At 40.2% G+C, this 19251-nt stretch overlaps 1 protein-coding gene across 2 annotated transcripts in view; it reads left to right on the forward strand.

Annotated features, from left to right (window-relative positions):
- Positions 1 to 19251, forward strand: part of SENP7 (SUMO specific peptidase 7) — a 96834-nt gene that overhangs the window by 44350 nt on the left and 33233 nt on the right. For both annotated transcript variants that reach the window (XM_089652923.1, XM_089652922.1), the window contains exons 8-13: positions 274 to 398; positions 2522 to 2647; positions 3817 to 3850; positions 6063 to 6242; positions 13383 to 13603; positions 16474 to 16598. In XM_089652923.1, coding sequence (XP_089509049.1) covers positions 274 to 398; positions 2522 to 2647; positions 3817 to 3850; positions 6063 to 6242; positions 13383 to 13603; positions 16474 to 16598 — 811 coding nt within the window. The remainder of the gene's footprint in view (positions 1 to 273; positions 399 to 2521; positions 2648 to 3816; positions 3851 to 6062; positions 6243 to 13382; positions 13604 to 16473; positions 16599 to 19251) is intronic.

The raw sequence follows: 19251 nt of genomic DNA on the forward strand, positions 1-19251 counted from the left end.
AGGATCAATTTCTTTTATTTGATTGTCTATGTTGTTTACAACTGCAAGAGCCAGGACAATGTCCCAGACTTGATCTCCAGAGATAGCTAGGATACGTTTTCTGACTGTATGCATTCCTAAGACTAAGAGGAGTTTACATGCGTATTACTGCATGTTGTGTTTTGTTCCGTTTCCCTTTAATAGATTTACACCAACCATGCCTCAGGTTGATATTCGCTGTTCATTCTTATCCTAAAAACAGCATTTAATCATTTACTTTTTTTTTTCCTAAAGTTGTACTGTCTAGTGATGAAGATGATGCTGCCCAGAAGGAAACAAAACCAGGCTGTTCACATACTGTGAAGAAAACTTCAGCGAAGAGAAAAAGCCCATGTTCTTCTAAAAATGCAGAGCCAAAGGTATGTGATTTAATATTCCTTCTATAGGCAGAGCATACCTTATGATTCTGCATCCCCTAGTGCAGGATAACTTAAAGTGGGTTGAGATCATAATCATTGCTTTCAAATCACATTGGTAATATTGTTTGTGGCAGGAGTGTGTATGTTGCCTTTATTATTATCTGCAATCTGTTTATGGAATGCTGGATTTCTTAATATTTTTTGATTGTTTTCTTATTTGTTTTGATATATTGCAGATATGACACTAAAGCACCAATGGCAGTGGCATATATATATAAAATCTGATGCAAAGTTGTTAGGATTTCTTAACAACTGTGACAGTACAATACCATGTCCCAGTGAAAATAGCAATTTGTGTTGTTCGACAGATGAGACTAGACCGCAAGATCATAAAAGATGTGTTACCTTTGGGCTCTCACCCATACAGGGTATGGGGCTTCAGGGCATGTGTTATATAGAAAGAAAACAAGTTTGTTTCTTTTCTCAGTGCTTAGCAAATCTTGGTTTGGGCACTGGATCCTGGAGGCTTCAGAGAGACTTGGGGGAGATGACGTCTCCAAAGTCTCCAACCCTAGGTCCTTGTTTTGTGACCAGCCAGCTCCCACTGATTGTGCTTCTGTACACAATCCCTTTAAGTTTGGGAGTAACTGCGGCTTGGGTCTCCACCCTTCCCAGGAATCCATGTGGTGCAATGGAGCATGTGTGCAAAAGGGAGTTTGAGTACTGTCCGGACGAATAGACCCGGCCCAAAACCTGTGGGCTGGAGCAGCAGTGCTACAAAGGCAGTCAAGTGGCTGATCATGTGCTTTGTGAATTGCTAAAAAACCTTCCATAGGAAACCCAAATGTTCTGTGAACTTTCTTTGAATAAAAGTGAACAAGGAAAGCCCTAAAAACTTGAGGTAATTTTCCCACACAGCCCGCCAAAGATTGTTTTCCTCTCATTATTACAAACTGTTTCATCCAATATTTGTACATTGCATTTACCCTGGGTTACAATTTCAGCCCACTAGAGAAGTACTCTCATTAAAGTGACACTAAACTGTGGTTTATAGAAGAAAATTCAATTCAAGCTTCTTTCAAATCTCTGATTTTATTTATTTTTTGCAACTGTGATGCAGCTTCCTGTTATACGGTGGCTGTGTTTGTTCTGTACGTAGGAACAGAGCTATCCTTTCTTGTTCGATCCCAATATGGACTATGGGGTTTGCAGTGTGCATAGAGCAGTATTCATGATCGCCGCTAATGTGCACTACTTTTTCTAAACAAATAGAAGTGGCTAGGAAAAGAGGTTCATGAGCTCATGGAGGACATTAGAAGGAGGCAGAAAAACACAGTAAGGAACAATTTTATCAAAAAATAAATTACAGGGTCATTATGTAGTGGATGCGTATGGATTGGTTTTGAAAAACACAGATATTGTGTCACTTTAAAGTGGTTGTAAAGACTCAAGGTTTTTGTACCTTCATGCATTATATGCATGAAGGTAAAAAAACCTTCCCTGCGCAGCATCCCCCCCAGCCCCCTTAATACTCCCCTAAGCCCCCTCTCGATCCAGTGATGTGCACTGGAGTCTTGGCTATCCCGGGACTCCCTCTTCTCATTGGCTGAGACAGAGGTGGGAGCTATTGTGTGAATGGACACATGGAGCAGCGGGTGCCCTCATAGCATGCTACTTACTGTGGGGGCACCCAACAGGAGGGAGGGATCAGGAGTGCTGGCGGGGGACCCAGGAAGAGGAGGGTCCAGGCTGCTCTGTGCAAAACCACTGCACACAACAGGGAAGTATAGACATATTTGTTATTTTGAAGAAAAAAAAAAGCCATTAGAATCACTTTAAGTAGAGGTCATTTAACACATATAGCACCAGACAAATTTGAGGACTGTTAATGTCAAATCAGCTATAGCAAGCCAAGGGAAGCATATTTGGTCATATTGTTGTGGATGACCTATGTTATCATAAGTAAGATCTTACAAGGATACAAGGGAAAGACAAGATCAGTCTGTGTTTCTCACACTTCCCTGGAGTTGGTGGGGAGGGGAGGGGGGTTTAAGATTAACAGAATAAATTCATGTAGATTCCATGTATCCAGCTGTTCTCTAATCAGTGATTTTGTCCTGTAGGATCACGCTGATATATTGGAAGATGCCATTAATGCACCAGAACAGTCAGAAAGCCACGTTCTGCAATTAAAATTAGTCAACATCTACCATGGCAAAAAAAAAGGAAGGGCAACTGGATTGGCTAAGGTAATGTAAAAGTTTTATTCTCTCATTGACAGTATGATTCTTTTTCAAAGGAACTAATAATGTGTTTTGATCAGTACAATATTCTTTCCTGTTGCTTGTATCGCCAAATGTCCTTCCAATCATGGGAAATCCTCTGCTGAAGAGTGTTGATCTCCTGGCTCTCCCAGGAGATGCGGTGACATTGGAAATCAATACTACCAGAGATATTGGTTTACCTGCAAACTTCAGTAGATTTTCCATAATCAACAAACCTTTCGATCGATATGCCACACACAGAAAAGTGGTTTTCAATGGATATTTAAGATACGATTGTAACTTGTGATTGTAAGTTATCATTTGCATTTCTATTTCAACCATTTAACCTCATTATCTGATCAATCAAAATTTGATTATATTTATGAACAAACTATCTCTCTGCTTCTGATCGATAATTTTCCTCCCTGGTTGATCAACTCAGTTTAAATAAATAAAATCTAAATCGCGTCTAAATCAATTAGAGTTTTGTCTAAATCAATCAGAAGTTATGGCTATTTGATTGTTTACAATTTCAATAGTTTTGATTGAATTGTACATTGGATAATAAAATTGAAGGCATGAAAGTCCACCATTACAGTTATGGCTTCCTTTAAAATCTTTACTATAGCTACAGAGTCACTTGAAGGATGTATAATATTAATTTTGGTACATTGTTTTATTGAGGGTTTTTTTTTATTTTATTAAAAGCTGAAAAATGGATGAACCGGTTTAGAAAATCTATATATTTTTTTATTTCACACAACATTTTTTAATCAATTAAAAAATGATTTTACATTTTTAACACCGCTTTCCACAGTGTCTGCTTCAGCTTGCCAACTTAAATAATCACTTTGCTGCTTTCTGTGCAAGACACAGTGACCGTTGAAGCTGCAGACTTGATTGCAAGCTCATGTGATCAGTACAATGGGCTGTAAAGAGTTACCACATGATGGGGGCACCATGTTGGTTCTTGATAGATAGCGTACATCAGTTGCTCTCCGTGACAGCACAGGCTCAAGACTAGGAATACACACAGATGCCATGAAAAACATTTTTTATGGATTAACCCTTAAATTTTTATATACTTTGCTGTTTGTTTTTTTTCCCCTCCACAACACTGTTCTAAGTTTCTTTTCTTATTTTAAATTTTACAGTTTACTGCAACATCTATTGAAATTCCTTTGGCAGGCAAGTACTAAGTTTATCTTTACATAAAGTGACACTAAAGCTTAGTTTTTGTTTTTTTTAAATAAACATGTCTATACTTACCTGCTCTGTGCAGTGGTTTTGCACACAGTAACCCCGATCCTCTTCTTTTCGGGTTCCTGCTGGCGCTCCTGGCTCCTCCCCCTCAAACCGTGCCCCCAGAAAAAGCCGATTGCCCTGGGGGCACCGCTGCATGCTCATTCCCGAGCTGCTGCTCTATGCGTCCATAAGACACATAGAGCCGCGGCTCGGCCTAGCTCCCCCACTCTCTCCCCATTGGGTTACTGGCTATAATTGACAGCAGCGGGAGCCAATGTCTCAGCCAATGAGGAGGAAGAGTCCCCAGATAGCAGAGGCTGCTGTGAACGTCGCTGGATCAGAGGGGGCTCAGGTAAGGATTGGGGGAGGCTTGGGAGACCGCTGCACACAGAAGGTTTTTTTACCTTCATGCATAGAAAACATGAAGGCAAAAAACCTTGAGCCTTTAGGACCAGCCAGAATAGAATTTGCTGTGTACGTGCATGAAAACACAATTTCTAGGAAGACACACACTGATGATCAATCCAGATGTATTCAGGCCAGACAAAGCACAGTGCAGCCCCACCTTTGACTTTGACAGTCTTTGGCAGGGCTGCAGTGTGCATCTTCTTAAATTGAATGTGATCTGTCATCATCTGTGTGTGACTTCCTGCTTTTCCTCCTAGGTTTTTAGAGCATAATTGGGCTCCTTTTGGTCAACACCTGGAGTTCCAGAGGCAAGGTATTCTAATACGGGCTTGGAGCAATAGCATATTTCTACATGTCTACAGTGTCTACTTATCTAATAATTATGTTGCTGTTGTCTTATTCTTGAGAGAAGTTCAGCTTCTGTAACAAAAGTGGTGAAGCGTGGACAGGACTCCTGAGTAAGATTTAGAAGCTTTAGAATATTTTATCAGGGCGATTAAATAGAAAAATCTGTGTGCCGCCAGTAGAGGGCTTGTTCACTTTCATTACAAATCTAAAAAAATAGGGGTTTATTCTTTATTTTAGTATAGTGGGCAGGGCCAAGCATATCTGTGCTTTTTGCCCTTTGAACAACAGATATTTCTCCCAGTATTAAAGCGATTGTGACTGTTTTTTGTTTTGTTTTTTTTAAATAACAAGCAGGTCATACTTACCTGCTGTGCACGATGATTTTGCACATAGCAGCACTGAACCTCCTCTTCTGGGGTGCCCTGCTGTCGGTCTCTGAGTGCCCCCATAGCAAGCCGTTTGCTATGGGGGGCACTCATGTGGGCACGAGCCAGACTGTGTGCGTCTTTAGACACACAGCAAGGCTCGACCCCACCCCCTGCTCCCTTCTCACAGGCTTTGACTGGCAGCTGCTCCTGAGTCTGCTGTGAAAAGTGAGAGAAGGGAGGAAAGCGGCTGCAGACGAACACAGTGCTGGATCGAGATCAGGATTAGTTAAGCATTTAAGTTGGAGCTGTAGAGGGTGCATCATTTTTAAAGGTGATTTTTAGACACTTAGAATGCCGTAAGTTACAAAAAACCTTTTTGGCATTATAACCATTTAAAGTGGAGGGGGTGTGGTACCCGAATTTGACTCCCACTTCCGCTGCAATAGCCTAGGCAATTGTCGGAAGAGGAAGTTGTCCTTCCACCGTAGTCTTGTGTGGACACGTGACAGGTCCCAGAAGACTACGGGACCATTCATAAAGCGCCACGCTACTCGTGCATGCGCCGGGTGCCCACACTGAAGATGCTGGCGCTGAGGAGACAGGACAGTCGGTCAACCTGGCCAGTGTGAGGGCGACGCGGGATTGAGGGACAGGTTAGTGTCCGTTTTTTAAAAGTCATCAGTAGATGCTGACTTTTATTTATTTATTTATTTTTTATTCTGACTGGAACTCCGTTTTAAGTAAAAATACATGTCATGATTTATAATGAATACATAAAAACGTGTTCCGCTTTAATGCTGCATTAATACTTTCATTTTATAGAATCTAATAATACAATTTACTGCAGTCACGTTTGTATTTATTTTTCTTGACCATCTTTGAATCTAAGTAAATCTTGGTGCAGTGAATCTCAGGACAAAACACAAAATTCTTTGATAAGCAATGTGTGCTACAGTTTACATGTTTTCTGGAAGTAAGTAATCAGTGTTTCTATAGAGACATTTTTATTATATACAATTTTTTTGCTGCAGTACCCTTGCACAAAATTACAAGCCTCTCTGTGGAGACAAGAAAGCTGCAGAAGTATGGATTATGGTTAACTAAAGGAAGTGACTTGGTCAGAAGTAGTGCTGTTATTATCCTTTGGATGACTCCCGGCTATGTGCCCACCATAGAGAAACAAATGGCACTGTCTGCTAAAAACCAAGCCTGTGAGTACTTTGATTCAGCTTTTCCAATAAAATTATATTTTCAGTTCTAGAGCAAATCTACTGTATTACATACAGTGGGGATCGGAAGTTTGGGCACCCCAGCTAAAAATTTGTATTAATGTGCATAAAGAAGCCAAGGAAAGATGGAAAAATCTCCAAAAGGCATCAAATTACAGATTAGACATTCTTATAATATGTCAACAAAAGTTAGATTTTATTTCCATCATTTACACTTTCAAAATAACAGAAAACAAAAAAATGGCGTCTGCAAAAGTTTGGGCACCCTGCAGAATTTATAGCATGCACTGCCCCCTTTGCCAAGCATCACAGCTTGTAAACGCTTTTTGCAGCGAGCCAAGAGTCTTTCAATTCTTGTTTGAGGTATCTTTGCCCATTCTTCCTTACAAAAGTCTTCCAGTTCTTTGAGATTTCTGGGCTGTCTGTCACGCACTGCTCTTTTAAGGTCTATCCATAGATTTTCAATTATGTTGAGGTCAGGAGATTGTGAAGGCCATGGCAAAACCTTCAGTTTACGCCTCTTGATGTAATCCCCCGTGGATTTCGAGGTGTGTTTAGGATCATTATCCATTTGTAGAAGCCATCCTCTCTTTAACTTCAGCTTTTTCACAGATGGCATCAAGTTACCATCCAAAATTTGCTGAAATTTTATTTAATCCATTTTTCCTTCTACTCGTGAGATGTTCCCTGTGCGACTGGCTGCAACACAACCCCAAAGCATGATTGATCCAACCCCATGCTTAACAGTTGGACAGAGGTTCTTTTCATTAAATTCTGTGCCCCTTCTTCTCCAAACGTACCTTTGCTCATTCCGGCCAAAAAGTTCAATTTTAACCTCATTGTTCCACAGAACTTGTTTCCAAAATGCATCAGGCTTGTCTATATGTTCATTTGCAAAGTTCAAACGATGATTTTTGTGGTGAGGATGTAGAAGAGGTTTTCTTCTGATGACTCTTCCATGAAGACCATATTTGTACAAGTATCTCTTTATAGTGGAATAATGTACCACAACTCCAGTGTCTGCCAGATCTTTCTGGAGGGATCGTGCAGTCAAACGTGGGTTTTGAATTGTTTTTCTCACAATCCTGTGAGCTGTTCTGTCTGATATTTTTCTTGGTCTTCCAGATGTTGCTTTAACTTCCACTGTTCCTGATGACTGCCATTTCTTAATTACATTCCGAACAGAGGATATTGACATCTGAAAACGCTTTGCTATCTTCTTATAGCCTTCTCCAGCTTTGTGAGCGTCAACTATTTTCAGTTTCAGTTTTCTAGACAACTGCTTAGAAGAACCCATGGTGCTGATTGTTGGGGCAAGGTCAGATGAGTCTGGGCATTTAAAACCTTTGAGATTGACATCACCTGGTCTTCCCAGACGATGATTGAGAACAATCCATGACACTGGCAGGTCTCAGCTTGGCAAAGGGGGCTGTGCATGCTATAAATTCTGCAGGGTGCCCAAACTTTTGCAGATGCCATTTTTTTGTTTTCTGTTATTTTGAAAGTGTAAATGATGGAAATAAAATCTAACTTTTGTTGACATATTATAAGAATGTCTAATCTGTAATTTGATGCCTTTTGGAGATTTGTCCATCTTTCCTTGGCTTCTTTATACACATTAATACAAATTTTTAGCTGGGGTGCCCAAACTTTCGATCCCCACTGTAGATCGTGTAATTTTTCAGCATTCAAGTTTATGTATAGCCAAATTTTTTTTCCAGCTGCTGAAGTGTTAGAATCTATGTTCTGTTTTATTGCTATGTCCCAGCTAGGTAGATTCACCTCTTTATTTTTCCTGGTCACCGATGTCATGGAGATAAAAAGTGGAGGGAAATCTAAAATTGCAGAGATGTCACCAGAACAAAAAGTAAGGGGAAATTTTCCAGTGTAGACGTCTTTTCAAGACTAAGACTTTATTTCCCCTCGTATTGTAAAGATATCTTTCTACTTGTTATTAGTGATAGTGGTAGTGGTAAAGGGGAATTGGACACAGATTATCACAGGTTATTTAAAATTTGTACAAGGTCCTTACTTGAGTTCAATTGGCATGCATTCGGCAGCTCACCACAAAGACCGAGATCCTCCAGGAGAGGACATTCATCTGACTTAACAAATCCAACTGTAATAGGTCAAAAAAAGTGCCAAATTAAATTCTTTAGAAGTCTAAAAGAGTGTCTTGCTACAGTGCCTTGAAAAAGTATTCATACCCCTTGAAATCTTCCACATTTTGTCATGTTACAACCACAAACGTATATGTATTTTATTAGTATTTTATGTGATAGACCAATGCAAATTGGCACATAATTGGAAGAAAAATTCTAAATGGTTTTCAAAATTCTTTACAAATAAATATCTGAAATGTGTGGTGTGCATTTGAATTCAGCTCCCAGAAGTCACCTAATTAGTAAATAGAGTCCAACTGTGTGTAATCTCAGTATAAAAACAGATGTTCTGTAAAGCCCTCAGAGGTTTGTTAGAGAACATTAGTGAACAAACTGCATCATGAAGGCCAAGGAACACCACACCAGACAGATCACGGATAAAGTTGTGAGAAGTTTTTAAAGTAGGGTTTCTCTTGATCTCGTGGATCACTATTCAGTCCATCATCTGAAAATAGAGAGTGTGGCACAACTGGAAACCTACCAAGACATGGCCGTCCACCTAATCTGACAGGCCAGGCAAGGAGAGCATTAATCGGAGAAGCAGCCAAGAGGCCCATGATCACTCTGGAGGTGCTTAGAGATCCACATCTCAGGTGTGTCTGTGCACAGGACAACTATTAGTCGTGCACTCCACAATTCTGGCCTTTCTGGAAGAGTGGCAAGAAGAAAGCCATTATTGGTAGAGACATACCCAAAAAAGACTTGCAGCTATATTTGCAGTGAAAGCGAAAGGTGGTTTTACAAAGTATCGATTGATTGGGGGCTGAATACAAATACGTGCCACAATTTTCAGATATTTGTAAACAATTCTGAAAAACATTTATAATTTTCCTTCCACTTCACAATTATGTGCCACTTTGTGTTCGTCTATCACATAAAATCCTCCCAGATCAGTCTGATTAGGAGTACTTTTGAGAGCATTTAACATTCTGCAATTTCATCCAGCCCTGATGAAGGGGGATTGTGCGTCCCCTTAAATGTGGTGGCTGCCTTTTGCCCTGCTTGTTGTAACCAGTTGAACAATAAAGACTTTGGACTCATAAGGATTTTTTATTTGGTGCTCTGTTTGACACTTTACACTTGGATTTCTCACTTGTTGCATCTTGGGAGCTGGAAGCGAAAGAGAAACTCCCAAATAGTGCACATATCATAAAAAGTTAACTGGCAGGATTTATACTTTTTTCTAGTCTGAAAAACAAAAAATAGTTTTCTTAATCTTATAGTCCAGGGCACAGGAATTATTCTGCAACCATAGGTTATATGTCACCACCTTCAGGTGATTGGACACCGGCCAAAATTTTGCTGGGAACCGCCCCTCAGTGTAAACAAATAATCTGTTAGAGAGCACTTTTTTGTATTTTTAATCAGATTTCTTTTACCTCCTTTAACTCACACTTCTATGAAGATTGTACTGCTTATCGCCTTACAGCTCATTAGCAGTTTTTGGATTTGTTACCCTTGATGTTCATCTTCGGACTTGTAGCTGGACCCCACGTTAGCCTGTAATGTTTGCTTTGGGCCCTGGCTCCTGTGTTCGGCTCTCACCTTGGTATGTGGTACAACGAGTGAGTTAGCTGCAGGGTGCTATACAGGTCAAGGGCCCTGGTCCATTCCTATGTCACCCAGACCCTCAACCCCTGTGACAGGCAAAGTCTGGACCCTGAATGAGATTAAGGTAAGATGGTTTCCCTGTAAACGGACATACTGGTTCGTGACTACACATCATGTTAGTTTATTTACCTGGATTCATAGTAGATACTACACTATATATTTTATCCTGAAAGGCACATCATAGTGCTATACACATAAGCATTTTTAAAGGAGCAAGTTATGGGGTAATCTACACTTGATTATGTTTTTTTTTTAATCTTCACTGTTATGGTCTTGTTTATTTGGCCTTGTAGCTAAAATTAATATAGCAGTTTCTTATTTAAAATTGGCAATCTTTTCTTCCACCTCACTACTTTAAGTAACTCTCTAGCTAGTGACATAGAGTTCATAGGACTCCTTAGTGCACACTTTCCCCTACGATGCAAGCCGATCACTTTCTGTCCTCCCTATGTGGCACCTGTGTTGCTGTGATTACTTCATACCAGACTAGTGGTGCACAGAAATGTAAATTCTTGGACCGAAACCAAAAATTCAGGATGCATCTGGCCAAAATCCGAAACGGAAATGGACAGTTTTTTTAATAAAAAATATATTTTTAAATATATAATTGCATTGTGTTCAACTTTTTAATTAATATTATGAATTTAAATGAATATGAATTTATTTTCAAGAACCTTTTGGCCAGTAGCCTGCTTTCACACAATTTTTTCAAGGCTCAAGAAAATGCATCCCTTTAAATTCAATGTTTGTCTTCACACTGGTCCGTTGCACTTCCCTTGCGGTGTTAAAAATCCTGCTTGCCGCATTTTTTTGGTGCATATTTGGCGAGTTAAAAAAAAAAAAAAAGCACCTGGTATTTGGCAAGTTAAAAAAAAAATGCATAAAGTGTAAAAAATGCAAAGTGCAAACTTCTTGGTGTTAACCAGGCCTGAAATGCAGTGGAAACCCATGAAAAACGCACACATGTTGCGTTTTGATGCGGTTTTTGTTTTTTTGTGTGTGTTTTCAGTTGCATGACCTATGAAAAATGCACCCTAAATGTAAAATTGTGCGTGTTCGGCAGCCATTATTGGCACTATATCCATCCGACGATATATCAGTGCATCCCTATACCAGACATGTTGAACTCCCTCAGTCTGCATCAATTCTGTAAATTCTCCTCAGGAGAAGATCCTCACTTGGCAATGGTTGATCACAGGGAGGAACAGGAACATATTGGATAAACTGCAAGAACTTTGCTACAGGTCTGGAGGGGTAGTATTTTCCTTCCCTCTTCCAGAAGAATGCAAGGACTTTCAAACTGCACATGGACACTTATCCACTTAACACAACATGTCCTATCATGCTTCTAAATACATCTATTCAAATTATTGGAGCAACCAGTCTCCTAGGTGTCCTAAATCTATTACACGTGTGAATTCTACTTAAAAGCAAGACCTACAACGCTCAAGGTGAGTATACTTGCTGTGATCCTGTGCATGTGCCACCATATATACTGGAGGGGAAAGGAAGCAATGTCTGCACACCACTGCAGGTTACAATACAAGCAAAGTTTAGTTCTCAGGTGTCTGACAGACAACGGAAGGACACACAATTAGGTGCTTAACTCATAACACATACTGTAGCTTATGAGTAAGCACGTAATTGTGTGGAGATCCTCTTCTTGTAAAAGGTTCTGAGTGAAATCTTTTATCTTTAGGCCTAAGCACTTATGCCTTCTCCTGGGGTTTCAATTACACCCTTCTTTGGTTGCTTCTTCATGAAAGTTTCCAGTGCCTGGCTCTACACAGGGAGGCTAGCTCCATTACATGGAGCCCCCTCCTTTTTTCGTAAGTCTTGGTCTGCATCCCTCATACTCAGACCTGAGTTTAATATGCACATCCTGCCATATAAGGATCAAGGATCACAAGTTTCTTTTTATTTCAACAAGAAAAAGTATCTTTGTCCTCACATCCTTTAGAAGCTGGCATTTGGCCCTTGTCAATCTCCTTTTCTAGATTAGTACTGGAAGACTATGGAATGCATATGAGACTCCAAGGATCTGAGGGTCCCCTTCTCTGCAGATGTCTAGCCCTGGTAACCTTGGGTCACCAACAAACTGGGCCGTTCAGCTCTACCTCACGAAGTCCACTTAAAATGGACCTGTATCTTTCACAGCAATTTCCATAACTTCCCCTTTTGGGTTTTTTGGGGGTAATGAAATGCCCTTCAGTATTTGTCTCCTCTTCTTGTATGAACTCTGTCCTTTTTCATCTGCAATTGAAGCAAACTGCATTGAATGAAGCTGGACAGCCAAAAAGGAGCAAAAGCTTCTTTTGGGGTGACAAGTTTTGTGCAATGAGGTTTGCTATGATTGCAGTACAATTTATCATGACAAACCCACACCGTGTTTAGGTGATATTGAAAATGAATGGCACCCGAACACATGTAGTGCGCTCTGCCAATGTTACAGTGCAATTTGACATTAGAGGCAGAATCACAGCAGTTCTGCTCAAGATCCCAAAACGCCATATGCAAACTGGGCCTTAGGCTGCATTCATACCAGAGCTGAGTGATTTTTAGGAGTTACTATAGTAACATTGTACTACTCTGGGGGGGTGATCAGGGATTTTGTTTTTTTTTTTACACTTTGATTGCTGGTACAATGAAGATTATTGCACCAGCAATGCTTTGAGCTGTCATGAATGGGTTAGGTTCATGACAGTTCAGAATGCTAATGATCTGCGATTGGCTACAGCTAATCACATGGTACAAGGTGCTGTGTTTGGCTCAGGTACCATGTAATAGCTGTGGGCCATTCTTAGCTCACTAGTACCAGAAGCAAAGCTGTTGTGAGTGAAATGCATTCATAACAGCTTTGTTGACACTGTGATCATGTGATCGCATAGCGACAGAATTATAGAGAATATAAAAGATGTATTTTATGGCTAATTTTGTAAGTTTAACCTCTGCAAGCTAAAAGTGTAATTAAAGCAAATCTATTACAGTTAAAGTAAAGGTCTGTAGCTAACTACGAGCACTAACTTCCAAGCACTATGAATGAATGAAAACTATAAATTGCAGTATTGGACAATTATGCTAATATATAGTCAGCTAAAATTGTTAACATATTAGGGGAGATTTACTAAAATGAGTGCACACAGAATCTGGTGCAGATGAGCATAGTAACCAATCAGCTTCCTGGTTTTATTTTCAACACTTAATTGAACTAACTGAAGTTAGAAGCTGATTGGTTACTATGCACATCTGCACCATATTCTCTGTGCACCAATTTTGCTAAATCTCCCCCATTGGGTTTTTTTTTTCTTTTATTAAACCTTATCCTCTATATTTTCCTTTTTCCTGGTAGCTAAATCCAATGAATTTATTTTTCTGGAGTTAGCGGAACCTTTCTCAAGCAAAGAGCAGTCTCTGATGAGTGAAATTATGGTGGAAGCCAGCAAACATGGTTCACCCTCTCTTGCTGAAGTGCTTACCTGGGAGGAAATGTACTCCATGCTAGAGTCCTTACCCTCTGAAGAGTGTTTCTTCAAGTTAAATTGTTATTCTGTTGGATCCCAACCACCTGAGGTAGGCTTCTAATGAATTAAATATATTCTTAAGATTGAACCCAAATGTATGGAAGGTAATTTATAATCCTGCTGAGGGACATTTCAGAACACTAGAACCTACAGCAAAAATGGTGCTTAGTTTGCAAATACATGCAGATATCTGCTTGCAGATTAAATTCTAACCAGTCTTAAACGTAATGTTTTATTGTTATTAAATACTTGGATATTTTGAAGAAACATTTTTTTTCTTTTGATGATATCACTCTGAAGACTGAGGAAATAAAAGGAGTGCAGATTGCATAGAATAAATAGTTCATTAAAACATTCAGCAGAGAGGAGGAACAGTAATTACCAATAGAAAGGTGCAGAGATCTCTTACTGTAGTCCTTAAAAAATATGAGATTGGTGAGTAAACTGCCATCCAATATCTGAATGGAATGACCCTTTAAATTTGTGTCCAGTATGCCCAGTAAAAAATAAAGTGGGGGAAAAAAGCAATTGAATGCAGCCATCACAACTAAGAGCTGATGAGCTACAGTATATTACATATTCGTTTTTGGTTTAGATACACTTTAAAGTGTTTCTAAACCCATGCCCCTGTATTCTCTATATCTGGTCTGCCACAGTACAAAGAACATGAAAGTGCAATTATTTTAGTAAATATAAACTTCTAAATACCCTTTCTCATTAGGAGTTAGAACAGTCTTGTGACTTCTATCAGTGTCCAACAATGCACTGGTTAAAGCTTTTCATTCTCCCCTGATTGTCCTATGAGACTGCATAACCCCTACCCTCTGTCTGGACAGTGCTGATTGGCCCTGTGCTGATCACATGCACCCTCCCAAGGAAAAAAAACCCCTCTCTAGCAATACACACCAAACTGAGCATGTGCAGCTTGCCCCAAAACTGCTCTATCAGCAATTGGACTGAGACCGTAGTAGAAGGGGAGGATTAGAGAAGACAGGATCAAACATCGTTTTTTATCAAATGCAGAGGATTAACCCCTTTAGGTTCCACAATGAGTAAACAAGCATGATTTACTACATATACAGAATGATTTGACTGCTGTGGGTTTAATAACACTTTAAATGTACAGGACATGAGTAAACAAGCATGCTTTCCTGCATATACAGACTGATTTTACTGCTGTGGGTTTAGTAACACTTTAAAGCCCATCTGATCTGTAAGTGTTACAAGGGCTACTCCAGTGCTAGACTATGACCAGAAGCACACCTCTCTTTGGGTTGAATTTGCTTAGTGATGCTGTAAGCAGGGAGCTATCGAGCTCCAGGTAGTACACTTTCACTGCCCTCCTAAGTAGCCTGTTAGAGGGTCTATGAAATCTAACAGAAGTATCTTGCAGTGTACTTGGTTTAAAGTTATCTGAATGGGCTTGTGATTTTAGCACAGTTGCAGTGAATCCTAAATTACAATATCAGCTCATAGATGTTTCCTGTAATTGCTCCTTGATATTCTCCTGTTGCATTTATTTTTTTCCGATTCGTATATATAAAACCACTTAATTTGTATTCTCTGTGCAAGATGTTTTAAGAGAACCAGCACGTCCCCCCTTCTCTGAATCAGGAACATGAAATTAAATTACTGTCTGTGTAGTGCTGTAAGTAGGATAACCTAATTCTCTACCCAAATTCTGTTATCAGTGTCATCTGTGCCATCAGATAGGTATAGCAAACATTTTCTAAAAGAAAAATGTACTCTTTTATTTGTACCCACTGGCTTTAGCACTTTCTTGATCTGCATACTTTTTCAATGTCCCTGACTCAAAGTTTTGAAGCAGGAGGGCAAAAGTTGCAATGCAAGCTTTCATGTGTCTCTTATAATGTGGATATTAACCCTCGACCCCCTCTTCCAGTGTTGTTCTGCTGAGATCCTTCTCTCTTCCGTACCTGCTTGGTCCCGCACTGCCTACTTCTTGTGTGACGTCATCGGGAGGCTGCCGGGAATTCTGGGTTCAGGCGGTGGGCCTCCTAATGACACGCCTCTAGGCCAGCCCCCCCCCCCCCTTTGTCAGTGAAGAACTATGCCTCCTGGGATGTGATCTGGGATATCCCAGGAGGCACAGTGAGCATCGTGCACGTCATTTGCCTTGGTAAGTGATGTGCATGGAGGGTGGGCCAGAAGTCTTTTAGTTATAAAAAATAAGTAAATAAAAAGTGCCCAATTTGTATAGCTTGGGGAGGAGGGGAGGATAGGAGTGAACTTTAATTTCAGGATGAAGATCCGCTTTAAGAAAGCTTCTCTTTAAAGTGATTCTGTTGCTAGTTTAAAAAACTAAAATTAAAACAATTAAAGTGATACTAAACCTAAAAATGTTATTTTTACCTTAATGCATTGCTTGCATTAAGGTAAAAAACGTTTTTAGTTTCTCTGTGCGAAGGGGAAGAGAGGGGAGAGGAGAGGAGATCAGCGTTTTGCATGGTTGCATCTCTTTTTCCCTCTCTTCCTCTTCACAAAGGCACTTGAACAGCAGCAGGAGCCATTGTCTCTTGCTGCTGTCAATCAAATGCAATGAAGAGGAAGTGAAGCCGGGGCTAGTAAGAGGAAGTGGAGCGTGGCTCAGTAGACACACAGATCGGAAGCGAGCACGCAGCGTGTGTCCTCTAGCAAACGCCTCGCTATGGGGATACAGAAAGAAGAGGAGGAGCCAGGATCACCGGCGGGGGCATTTAATAGCCATTTAATATGGCTATTAAATGAAATGTATGAGCTGCTTGCATCTACTGCTGCCCTATACAGGATAGCATACAGTCAGTCCATACATGAAGGGAGGGCATTACTACTGTTAATACAAAAAGAAGGATTTGCTTATCAAAAAATAATTTTATCAAAACGTAGAGTTTTTTTTTTTGTTTTTGTTTCCCCTTTTAGGCTAAGAAAGTAAAACCCACTTATAGCCTTATGCAAAAATGGAATGATGGTCAGTTTTCACTTTCTATGGTACATGAGCAACATAACGTGTTGGGTGAAGCACAGAGAAGTGGAGTTCCTATCAGGTGTGTATTTAGAAATGTATTGAGCTTCAGTATGTGCTTATGAATTGATACAAATAGTCCTACAAATAAAAGGTCAAAATTCATACTGTCCATTTTTTTTTTCCCTGTGGAAAATTTTGATTTGGACACTTTAACCTAACTATGACATTACTCTGCTTATGTTTGCCTAATAATGCAATAAAATCAATTTTCAAGATTAATTTAAGTTAAAAAACAAAATAAAATAATGTAAAATGTTTGTGTTAAAACATTGTGTTAGAACTGGGGTAATAGGGTGTAATATCTGTAATTATTCAAACATATCCCTAGAAAAGATACATTGCTATGTTTTTCAGTCTCCCATCGCCAGTTTGCTGTTTAATATGTAAACAAGGGACCAAAACCAACAGTTGAGTTATCCAATTGCTTTCTTGTTATCTTGGTTCCTTAAGCTGGACATACACATAGATTTTTCTTTATCATACATCACAGGACACAGAGCAGGCTATTCATGACTATGTGGGTTATATGCCACCTATAGCTGAATGGACACTGGCCAATCAGAGAGGAAGTCCTCCCCTATATAACCCCTCCTACACAGGAAGAACCTCAGTTTTTTTCACCAGTGTCTGTAAGGTGGATGGTCACTGAAAGTGTTGCTTGTGCTCCTGGAGCATACCTATGGTCTAATACGGTTCCTTTGGGGAATCATGGATGTTAATTGGATCCATTCGGAAAGCTGTTGGCTAAAATGGATGGTACCCGAGCCTCGCTGGATAGCGAGAAGAGTCTACTGAGTTTTGCCTGTAATGCAGCCATATGGCGCTGGACCCTGCGTAAATGGAAGCTTGTGCAGTTTTGAATCTGACCACGGTGCTTTCCAACAGGGTGCTATACAGGTCCAAGTCAGTGGCCCCACATTATGGGGACAGAGTCCTTGAAGGTCTACATGACAGGGCCCCCCATGATGGGTTACAGTTGGATTCCTGTTGTAATGCTGAGTCCTGCAGTGGGAATCGTAAGTTGCCTCCTCTTTTTCTCTTTTTGTAAAAGAAGGAAAAATAAAATGTTAGAAATTCGAGGTATTGGTTTTCCCTTACTGTCAGCTGAGGTTGCCACTAGGGGGAGTGCTTCGTTTGCCTAAAGCCTGCCTGATTTTTTCTGTGGTGCATCTAGGGGGAGCAGACTGGTTGATGATGTGGCCAATGACTGCTGGGTGTGTGCCTGTTCAGTGGAGGTGCATGCACGCGCACTAACAGCTGAATGAGGAAATTGGCCATATATATTTATGTATTCGGCATTCCTGGGCACATATGTGGCTTCTGCAGCTGGAGGTGGCAGGGACACAGAGAAGGCTATTCAATGGGGCACGTGAGTCCTCCCCTGGGGGAAAACATTGGCCAGTTCAGACAGTTCATTTTAGTCAGCAGTTGCAGTGAGTGTAAGAAGTCACACTACCTGCCCTAACTGTCTCCTGGATTCTCTGTATTTTTTTCTATCTGTATTGCATTCAGATTGAGCTCTGTAGGAAGAGCTCTACAAGTCTAAAGTTTTTCTTTGTATGCTTTGTAGGTTCAGTGGGTGCACTGGACTCCCTAGCTGCCGTTGTGCAATATGCTGGGTGTCAGGTGCGCTCCCATAACCTTTTTAATGAAGGGTGGGGCTCCCCTCATGTTTATCTGGCCTTGTTTCTATCCATTTAAATGCATGTGCCTCCACTGTGAGGACTCTTTAGACTTGTAGAGTTAGGACCACAGATACTCAGGGTGCCGTGACGCGGCTCTGTGGCTTACGTATGTATTTGCAAATGTGTGCTAACTAAACCCCTGTTTTTAAACGCATGTTTCCAGACAGGTTAATTTGGTTTTTGATAGTTGGCTAACTGGCTGACAGTTTGAACTGGCTTTTCTTATCCCCCTTTGTCGATAAGATATACATATCCTTGTTCCTTGCCAATAAAAGCCGATATTAGATTGGGGTAGGCTGGCAAGTTGAACTGGATAGTTCTACTTTTTTGGAAATTTTCTCACGTAGTGACAGCCCCCCATGTTCACTGTTTAAAAAGCCAGTTATAGACCTGGGCAGGTGATCAGTTTTTTCTAATTACGCAATTAACCCTTCACACTGCCACCACCATCCTTTTACAGAGAAGGAGGAAACTCACAAATCTTAGCAGTAACACTATGATATTAGTATAAGGGTCTGTAATACACACTGTCACCACAAAAAGATATATTCAGAGGATTATTACATACAGTAGCACTCTTCAAGAAACAGGGATTCTTTAGTTTGCATTAAAAGATTTAGAGACAGTTTCAACACTTTTCAAAAAATAGGATTTATTACTAAAAAGGTCAAAATGGTGCAATTAAAATATTTACAGAAAAAGATGTAACAAAGATATAAAGAGAACAATAAAACAACACAGAAAAAAAGAAAGGAGTTCAGAAGGCAGAATACTTGCAAAAGTCCTTGGTTTGAGCAGAGTCCAATTGTCCGAACAAAAAGGTTGCCTTGGCTCTCAAGTCTGTTAGATATTTTCTGATTGATGTTAAACGAGAGCTGTCTTTTTCCAGGCTGTCAGTCTTTTTCTATCATATCAAAGGGGTGTCTCCTGAGAACAAATGACCAATCGTCCCATTTGGGGATGGGTGTTAGGCGGTAACCAAGGTTA

Source organism: Staurois parvus, unplaced genomic scaffold (assembly GCF_062004578.1).
Source record: "Staurois parvus isolate SC_StPar_1 unplaced genomic scaffold, SC_StPar_1.0 ptg000696l, whole genome shotgun sequence".
NCBI lineage: Eukaryota > Metazoa > Chordata > Amphibia > Anura > Ranidae > Staurois > Staurois parvus.